The sequence below is a fragment of the Delphinapterus leucas genome, chromosome 21 (genome assembly GCF_059928025.1).
Source record: "Delphinapterus leucas isolate spDelLeu-1000000601 "Yukka" chromosome 21, BTC_Dleu_Yukka2, whole genome shotgun sequence".
Lineage (NCBI taxonomy): Eukaryota > Metazoa > Chordata > Mammalia > Artiodactyla > Monodontidae > Delphinapterus > Delphinapterus leucas.
This window is the reverse complement of record NC_143149.1, coordinates 14,182,894-14,193,418: the sequence shown is the minus strand read 5'-3', so window position 1 is coordinate 14,193,418 and position 10,525 is coordinate 14,182,894. Positions and strand designations below refer to the sequence as shown.

Sequence of the window (10,525 nt, the reverse complement as noted above, 5' to 3'; positions counted from 1 at the left end):
CGACACAGGGGAGTTGAGTAAGGTTGTTGTGATCCAAATATTTTTCAAAATATTTTCGGGAACAAGAAAAGGTAGCACCCCAAGAGAACAAGGCAAGGGCGGGTGGGAGAGGATGGAGGTCGCGTTCTCTGAAAGCGGTGGAGGTAAGTGATGCTGGGAGGGGAGGTTTCGATAAGGAGACAGTAGTTATGGAGTGCTCTCAAAAGGGAAAGGAGACAAACCTCTGAGCCTGCGGAGGGAAAAGGTAAGGACAGTGAGGAGGATGCTCCACTTCTGCCCAGGGGCTGGTTTCCCTAACTACCAAATTCTCTCTTTTCTCCAGGTACCCAATCCTGATTCTGGTTCCCTTGTGTACACTTGATCCTTCTTCACAAAGGCGCTGGGATGGAGTGTCCCTCTCCTAGCAGCACGTCCCTAAGCTATAGGAAAAGTGCCAAGGAAGCTGGAATATTGAGAATAACCTGTATTTTTATTTTGCTTAATTGGATTAGCTTTACTTGCAGCCACCTGCAGAGCCTCTTTGATGTAGAGAAAAACATACCTAAGACTTTTCTCCAACTGAATTTCTTCAAGTCATCTATATATACCGACACAGAAAGACGTTCATGAAATATTAAGTGGAAAAAAATAATAAACAAGTTGCAGAACAAAATATATAATGTAATGCCCTCTTTGGGAGAATTTTTTTTCTCTGCAGCTAGACTAATACCTGGAAAGAAAAATAATGATCAACTCGACTGCATGGGAATGGAGAAGAACTTACACTTTTTGTGTTATTCACTTCCATATTGTTGAATTACTTTAACACTTTGAAAAAATATATCTGTGTAATATCTTTCAGTATATCTTCTGGGCTCTCATTTCCTTCTCTCTAAAGGACTGAGGCTGAGCCACAAGGCCAATTAAAGCTATAAAAGTACAAGATTTGTCTATATCTGACTCTCTGCTAATCCCTGTGGACAAAACAAGGAATATAACCTACAACTGCAGACCTCAGGAAGTCGAGAAAGAGGGAGGGATGGGGTGGGGTGGGGTGGGGGGAGTGAATGCTCCAGGCAGCATGAGAGAAGAAGTGCTCCAGGTCAGGGAAGGGTATGAGGGGTTCAGGAGACAGTGTAGGGGCCCCTGCTTGGAGCACAAGGTAGCTAAGAGTGCCTAGAGCAAGATGATGTTGATGGGTGGCATGGAGCGAGCTGAAATAAACCTTGAGTTGACTGCCAGGTGTACACGGTTTAGTTTTATTTTGAAGGCAATTTGTGGGTGAGGAACAGGACACTGAAGTTTTTTTTTAAGGGTCAACAAAAGCCTTGTCCCTTTGTTCCCTTTCATCTTTCCTGTGGTTTTCTTGTTACCAGATGAGACCCTTCTCATACTGCCTTGGAATATTTACATTTCAGAGGAAACCAGTCAGATGGCCAGGCCTGCAAGAAATGCACAGCACCATCCTTCTCTCCTGGTAGCAACGTACACAGTGCTGCATCTTAGAAGGTCCACCGTAAAAGGTAAGGATGCTCTGTGTAGGAAACAGTGCTGTGCCAAGGTGAAGACAAATCTGTCTGCCTTTGTAACCACATTCATTGTCAGCTTCATGGAACTAATCCAATTGAGTAGGAAGGTGTGAACTTACTTTCTCTCCTGAAGATTCATTCTACAGTAAAGGACGAATCCCTTCCCACTTGGAAGGTCTTTGTTTGCTACTCTCCCCAGCTTCAAATAAGTGCTTCTGAAAGTTAAAGTCGTGGGCCAGAATGTGTTATAAACTACAGAAGGCCTTTGTAAATGTTAACACTGATTTCCTTAAATTTTATCTCACTTGGAATGATTCCCAGTATGAAAAAGATACCTAATTTAGATTAAAAAAATAAATTCTCACTGGATATAGAACTATGTTATCTATATACTCACACACATCAAATGATCAGTGTAAATTCCTACTGTCTTCAATTCCTCCTCTTATTCTCTCCTGAAGCCTCTTCAGACTTTTGTGTTGTCCATTCTTCTAGCACATATCTTGTCAAGATCACCAATATCTCCCATGTAGCTAAATCTTTAAGTCATTTCTCAGACCTTATCTAAATTGACTTATCAACAGCATTCAACATGTTTGAGTCCTTATCACTTCCTTGAACCCCGCTGCCCCCATTTGACTTTGACTCCATATTATCTTGATTTTTTTCTCCCTCACCAGTTATTCTTTCTGTCTGCTTTGCTAGTTTCTCTTCACATCCCGTACCTCCAGATGGTTAAGATGCCCGGGGCTCAGAACTCTTTTTTCCCTGCTTCTAAGTTCTCACTTTCTTGGTTATCTCATCCATTTCAGTACTTAAATACCATATATTTATATATATATATATACACACACACACACACACACACACCAGTCTATACCTCCTCTCTAAACCCCAGGGACAGATATCGAAACACCTCAACATCTCCACTTCAGGCATCTCAAACAAACATGTCTCAACATGCCTCCAAATCTGCTCCTCTTGAACTTTTTCTGATTTCGGTAAAGGCCAACACCATCTTTCCAAGTGTTAAGCCAGAGCTTTCGAGTCAATCTGGATTTTTTATTACCCTGCTCATCCAGTCCAATGGCAAATCCTATTGGCTCAAATTTGAGAACACACCCAAGGTCCCTGTCTCCTCCCCAGCTGCACCACTATCATCTGATCTGAAACATCATCTCGTGTCAGATTACATCACTTGGTCCTCAGAACTCTCCAGTGGCTCCCCATTTCGGATAATTTACAACTTCCAAGGCCATAAAGGATCTTAAACCCTCAGCTCCTATTACTTTGCTGATCTCATTCTTTATTATTTACCTCCTTGCTAATTCCATCCCACGTCCCACTGGCCTCTTTGCTGCTCTTCAAACCTCCAGGTATGCTCCTGTTTTGGGCTGTGTGTTTTTTCCTCTGTCTAGAATTCTTTTTTCCATTTCTACATGGCTTCTTTTCTCATTTGCTTTGAGTCTTTGCTCAAAGACTACCTCTGCAATAAAGCCTCCCCTGACTGTCCTATCTAAAGTTGCAACTCTTTCCACTGTCACATGGCCTTATTTTATATTTCTTCATAGCACTGATTGTTATCTCACCTTATGTTTCTATTGATTTGTTTACAGTCTGTGCGCTCCACTAGAATGTAAGTTCTATTAGGGCAAAACTTTGTCTTGTTCAGCCCAATGCTTAGAACAGAATCTTATACAAAAGAGGTGCTTGATAAATATCAAGTATGATTGCCACACAGGAATGCCATTTTCTGAAATGAAGATTAAATTGGTGTACTCATAAATGAGGTAAAACCCTCACAAACATATATGGATATATATTTTGAATTCACAGGGAAAAGTTTGCTATGGAGTTGGAAATAAATGAATGAGTAACCTGTTTATTAGACACTGCAGAATAGAGAAATATTTACACAAATTGTATTGAAAATTGGGAATCTAAACATTTTATAAATGTAATGAATTTTTGAAAACTCAACACTTTTTATTAAAAATTAAAGAATTAAACATCCTAACCATGATCTGTAGTCATAAGAAAACAATGACAATAAAAATATAATATGCAAATGATTTATGATATTATAAAAATGTATCTCTTAATTGGTATAGAAATCCCATTCTAGTTCAGAATAACAACTCTATGGATACTTCCTTTAGTATTAAATTCATACAATCTAGTAGTTTTCTATGGTATTTTACATTTTTTTATATTATTTTTAAATTCCTTCATTTCTTCTTCGGTTTTGGATAAACTGACATTTTAATTAATATAGTCACTAACCTTAGTTTAAAAATTGATCTCAGGAGTAATTTGATTTGCCTTTTTCAAACTTTGTTAGGTAAATTCTAAGATGAGACTCATTTATCAAAGTAGATTATTATGACACTGCCCTACACCATCCTTGATTTAAGCATTATTTAATAAACTCTAGATTATTATCTGTATTATCTTTAATACAGGTGTTAAAATATATGCATAAGCAGGCTGTTTTTTTTTTTTTAAGTGAGTGGTAGAGCCAAGACTTTATGTTATCTCTAAAATAGTACTTTATTTTCCAATAGAAAATGTTTATAAGGTATGAGTCTAGACCACTGTACTTCTATTTTTTTATTTTTTTATTTTTTATTTTTTGCGGTTCGCGGGCCTCTCACTGTTGTGGCCTCTCCCGTTGCAGAGCACAGGCTCCGGACGCGCAGGCTCAGCGGCCATGGCTCATGGGCCCAGCCACTCCGCGGCATGTGGGATCTTCCCGGACCGGGGCACAAACCTGCGTCCCCTGCATCGGCAGGCGGACTCCCAGCCACTGCGCCACCAGGGAAGCCCCTAAAGTGCTTTTTTAAAAAGGTATAAGAAAGTCAGCACAATGACTAGAACAATCTGAACATTAGTCAACCTGTCATATTGTACCAAAGGTGACTCTGCTATTTTCTAAAGGAGGGAGTAATATCTATTAGTGACTAGGACTTTGATGGAATTAATAATAGAATGAGACAAAAAAATCTCAAAAGACATAAAGTTACATACTCCTAGATAAAATGGCATATTCCTAGATAATATACTTTCATATACGAAGTAGTGTGTGAATACACGCACTAAGCATGTGTGTGTCTGTGTATAATTAATAAAAGGATGAATTATAAACACATATTAGATTCTTCTGAGCAAAGCCTAAAGAACCTTTACTGGAATGCTTCCGATAATGAAGAAGGTTGGTGGGTTTGACTTGTATTCTCTTTACAGCAAAAAGTGTTCAAAATTAAGTTGTTTATTTGTTTGCATTTCTCTCAGGCAGTCGAACATCTCAGACTGTCAGACAGATATGTAACAATACTTCTTCTATTTTTCAAGTGATAAATGGTGTACCGAGGCTTTGAATGCTTCAGCAGGTGTTGCAGTCCTGGTGAAGTCACATCAACACGCCACTTGGAATCTCTTTCTGAAAGTCAAAGTTGTCCTCTGAAAAGATTTAGGTGGAAATTGTGAACCTGAAACACCAAGCAAAATTCTCATTAAAATGTTACAAATCCCAGGTCCCAAAAGGATCGTGTTATATGTTCCATGCAGATGATATTTTTTAAAACGAAAAAAAAAAAACTTAATGTCATTTGTACACAAATCAGGAAATAGTCATCTGGAAAAACTGCCACTCTGGGTGCTGAGAAGAAAGAGGGGTGCTTCCCCTCCACTGGGCCTTGGTCCTGGCCATGAGTTCCCCCAGAGAACTCTGTCAGCTACCTTAAGAAGTCCTTCCAACTCTTGGTCCCTCAGCTTCTCCTTTCTTTTTTATTTTTTTCTGCTACAGAAATAATGCTGATAAGTTAATAGCCCCTGCGCTTTTGGACCTGGAAGCAAAGGTAAGCAAGAGACCACAAGCCTGCTTGTCAGAGAAGAAGAAAATAAATCTTTAGAAATATAGGAACATCTCTCTTATGTACCCTCAATCACTTCTATAGACATGAAAAAGGCCTCCAACCAGCAATAATGACAGTTGTCACAAAGTTATTGATAAGAGAATACAGTGACTTAGTATTTGGTGAAAAATTAAGAGTGCAGATTTTAAACAAATTCAGAGCCCAGTTTCCTCTCCTAACCTCTAGTACTGTGCGCCCAACAAACTATTTGGCATCTCCACCTAGCACGCTGCAGTCAACATCTCCGAAACTAGCCACTGTCTATTGGCCATCCGCAGAATCGTATTTATCAACCGTCACTGTTCTCTCTCTCACATACCACGGCTGCCTTTTAGAGAAAGAACTATTGTCATTGAAAATGACAGAGAATACTCCTGGGGAATGCACAAGGCAAAAAGCAACAAAAAGACACAGCAGCTTAGAGCTATGAGCATAGGAGAAAAATCTCAAAAGAATAGAGAAATTTTGACATCACTATGCTATAGAACTATAGAAGGGCTGACATAAACAGTGATAAACCTGAGTTGTCCCAGTGCTTGAATTATACTAGATTTATTTTAAAGTTATATTATTTCCCTTAAAACAGCAAATTATCCTCTACATTTGAGATTATCTGTAATACAAATGATTCATATTTTTTGAGCAAACAGTGTATGCTTGGCATCTAGCTAGGTCCTTTCCATACATTTTTCCAATAATTGTTTTCTCCATCTAGTCTATTATAAAAGAACTGAGGCCCGGAGCAGTTGAGGCTCTCCTAAAGTGCTCAGCTAGTAGGTGCTCGAGTCAGGATGGAAACCAGGCATTTGATTCCAGAGTGGCACACCTCATGACGATGCTACGTTGCCTCCTTGAACAAAAATGTTGGTAACGGTTTTGAAAATTAAAACATCATAGGCCTGAATTCAGTCTAGAAACTTCATTCTTTAAATGGCATACTACCTGAGAATAAGTATTTATCTGTAAAACTCTACATCATAAAATAACTAGAAGATTTATATTAATTTTGTGAAGCATTTTTTATAATGAGATCTTCAAAGAGAATTTGAAAATAGAGTTTCATTCAGAAGAAAAAAATGGAAACTCTACAGCAGAGAGACATTGATTTCTCATAAGACTCAAGACAGCATTTTCTTTTTTATGAGGGTGAGGCTCTAAATTATTAGGAAAAACTTCGGGCATTTTCTCCTTTAAGATTGTGCAAATTAATAAAAGGAAACCTCAGCCAAAGTTGGGGTTGGAAAGCCAGTAGTGGGAGCTCTCATGCCCTGCCCACCACTCACCTTTAATTACCCCACCAGGAAGACATCAGTAACTGACTGACCCCAACAGGAAGAGACTACCTTGCTCTCCCAAACAGGAAGCACAGCTACACTCCTGCCCCAGCAGGAGGAAGGAAGACTTCCTTCTTGCCCAGCAACAAGCCCAGCCAATGGAAAACCCGGCAGCTCAGCCAAAGACAAGCTATCATCACTTGAGCTTTTACCTTCCTCCAATGAACTTTCCTTTTTTCCTTGCTGATGATCTCCTTTCCCTGTCCTGCCTTCCTTTTATAAAAGCCTTCCATGCCCTGCAACTCCTCAGAATATCTCTGTTTGCCACATGAGATGCTGCCCAATTGATTCATGAATTGCTTACCAAAACCACTTTGATCTTCAGATTTACTCAGTTATTTTGTTTTTTTAACCAACAGCAGAGAAGTGCTTGTCTTTGCAGTTTTGCTCTTTATGGAGATTCCTGAGATATAGCCATAGATGACAAACTCTTGGTCAAAATTGTCCTCTCAAGGTCGATAATCTCCAATTTCTCTTTCCAAAACTTGAAACTTCACGTATTACATCATTTTATTTGTATATGGAGAACACCGACCTGTCAAAAAACCTTGACCTGTCCATGTGTGACCAGCAAATTCCCTCAGTGTCAATGAACCTTTTCGGGGTGTATCTGACTGTTAGAAGAAAAATAAAATGAGGGATGAGTTTTATCATTTCAAATATTTTTAAAAACGAAAGTTATGGTTAACAGAGAACCGACCCAAAATGTATGGGATGTGCTGGGCTTGAAAACTGTTCCGTGGCCAGAGATCTTTCTTGAAGGGGTGATCGTTCTACACGGACAGGTACTGTGCTCAACACATGTTTTTGTGGATGCCTTCCTCTGAGCTAAATGAAGGATGATATGCTCTTGTTTAAAATAAATGGAATCCTTAAAAAGACAAAAGAAAATCTATATATGCTTCAATCAGTTGCTCGTTTATCATTCATTCACTCGCTTATTTGAAAACTTTTATTTAGATATTGCTAAGTATAAGGTCCACTAAACACACCTATCAATTTAATTATGTAATTGTAGTTTTTAACCCGGTAAAGTGGTAGGGCCTTAATAAGTAAATATGGATTAAAAACCTTAACTGCATAAAGTTCTTAATATTAAACTATGATAGAAATGTTCTTCTGCATTTGTGAAGCATCTAACTTTTTTAAAATGTGGTATTTGACTGCTTTTAGGATTCCACTCTAAGCCACAATATTCTAAAGTTAAATATTAAAGCTTTGCAACTCTTGCCTTCTGAGAATGAGTTTTACTGTTATATTCAGGGAGGCAGAAGGAATGCGAGAGAAAGCCCTGCCTCAGCTGGTTTTTCTCTCTCTAGGCTTTATGTTCTCACACTTGGGGGTCTTCTGTGTTTTATAAAATAGACACAAGTTACTTGTATTGGAGTGAAGTGAGCAGTCATTATAAACCTGGGGGAAACCTGGTTAGGCTTTCTACCAGCAGGATACCTTCCCCAGACTTTCTGTGGTCGCTTGGCTGAGTTGAGCTTGGGTGAAGAATACATTATGCCTACATTCCAGTGAACACGGCAAAGATTAACTGTAAAAATGAGAGCTGGGAAAAATGGCAGGGTATGTTACTGTGTTCTTAATCTATGCCAGGCATTATTTAACATCTATACATTCATTTAATCCTTATAACAATTCTTTGAGGTAGGAATCATTATTGCCCTTTTATAAGTGAGAAAATTAAGGCTCAGGGAGACTAACTGGAAGCAAATCATATAAAGAGTTTGTGTGGCAGGATTCAAACACAGATCTGCCTGTCCCCTGACGTAATCTTCATGCTATTTTCTTCGCTACACCATCCTGACCGTCAGATATGGCCTTGACACCTGGACTTTCTGATTTAGTTCGGGCCGTGTTTTTATTTCACAAAATATTGAATTAATCCTCCCACCCCCTATAAATTCTCACAAGCCAGTTACTTTCAAGAAACAGATCATGGAGACATTTTATGCTACCGTGTTCATGTGGAAGTGTCCAAATTATGTTTGTTTTCCAACAAACAATGTAAATGGTGCACTTAAATATTAAGAAATCTGTCTTACAGAAACAGGACGCCATCCGGGAACTGCCATATTCTGCTCCCCAGTCTCTGAGCCTATTGGTGGCAACCTGCTCCTTGAGGTCTGAACTGGTGGGGAGGCCGTGCGGTCCACGCCAGTTTGCCTGTAAACACAACAACATGACCTGAGCACCCAGGTACAGAGACGGACAGACCTTACCGCGAAGCTATTAATCACAACCTGCCTCCCAAAGGAAACGCCAAGTAGGATGAGCTGAGTTTCTACAAGATGGGCGGGGGACTGAGTCCCAACCCCAGTCACCTCTGTGTTTAGTAAGGACTGTGAGCCTGTATTTACTGAGTGCTCAGCTATGCTAGCCCCTGCGCAGAACATGGAAGTTTTTGAATATCTAGTTCCTCTCCTTAAGAAGATTACAAAGTACTGAAAACAAATCAAGTAATTAGATTACAATGCAATGCAGTTGATATAATATAGTGCTACGGTGTCTGGTTCTGAATACAAGCACTGTAGAAATTTAGGGAATAGAGCAATCAATGAAGGATAAAATTAATTCTCAATGTGCAGGGCCTAGATGAGGAAAACCACAAAAATTTATGTAAGGTCATAAAAGGCAAAATATGTTCTCTGATGGGAAAACTAAGTTTTGTGAAAATGTCAATTATTCCTACATTTTTAATAGATTTAATGCTATGAGGTCCAATGTGATACTTTTTTTTTAAATTTGACAACCAGACTGTAAAATTTGTCAACATGGGTGAGTAATTTCAACAAAGGAAGAGTAATGATGATAAAAGACCTTCCCTACCACATATTAACACTGAAAAATTAAATTGTCTAATTTGTGCACAAGAATAGAGATGGATATTCTAGAAACAGATTCTAATTCATTTATTAATAATAAATTCATGAAAATTAAAATATGACAATTTTTGACTCATCAAGTTTTAAAATATACATACTAACTAAAGTTTACAGGCTGCAAGGAAAGAGTCTTGTGGATTGCTAGTGGGTCTATAAATTGGTAGAACCATTCTTAGAAGAACTTTGGAAAAATATTTCAAGAGCCTTAAAAATATCCATAACCTTTGACCTGGTAGCTTTACTTCTAGGACTTACCACCAGGAAACAGTTTAAAGACATCCTTACTAAAATTTATGTAAGATAACATTCACTGTACAATATAATAGTGAAAATATAGAAGAAATGAAAATTTTCAGTAATAGGGCAACACAGTAAATTATTATATACCCACATAATTATATTTTAGTCATTAAAATCATGCTTTCAAAAATGTCTGATAGGGCTTCCCTGGTGGTGCAGTGGTTGAGAATCTGCCTGCCAATGCAGGGGACACGGGTTCGTGCCCCGGTCCAGGAAGATCCCACATGCCGTGGAGTGGCTAGGCCCGTGAGCCAGGGCCACTGAGCCTGCGCATCTGGAGCGTGTGCTCTGCAACAGGAGAGGCCACAACAGAGACAGGTCCATGTACCGGAAAAAAAAAAAAAAAAAAAAAAATGTACAAAACTCTACACTATATTAAACTTTCACAGGTGGGGGAGGAATTAGAAAAGATACGCTAAAAGGGCTTTTTAGCATGGCAATAATTTAAAAAATGTTGAAAGACATGGATCTACAAATAGGGAGAGGCCAGGACAAGACAGGAAGGGAATGTACAGTTGGAGGTGTCTGAATTTATTTCAGTAAAAAATAGAAAAGGTTTTTGATGAAAGCCTGACAGT

The 10,525-nt window shown here is 38.8% G+C and overlaps 1 protein-coding gene across 1 annotated transcript in view; it reads right to left on the bottom strand.

The window, feature by feature from the left end:
- Positions 1-1,054: 1,054 nt before the first annotated feature.
- The window catches only part of FAM149A (family with sequence similarity 149 member A), a 33,104-nt gene continuing 23,633 nt past the window's right edge, over positions 1,055-10,525 (bottom strand). The window contains 5 exon segments of the mRNA XM_089903663.1: positions 1,055-4,996; positions 7,292-7,370; positions 7,457-7,482; positions 7,485-7,584; positions 8,808-8,928. Coding sequence (XP_089759789.1) covers positions 4,923-4,996; positions 7,292-7,370; positions 7,457-7,482; positions 7,485-7,584; positions 8,808-8,928 — 400 coding nt within the window. The 3' untranslated portion in view covers positions 1,055-4,922.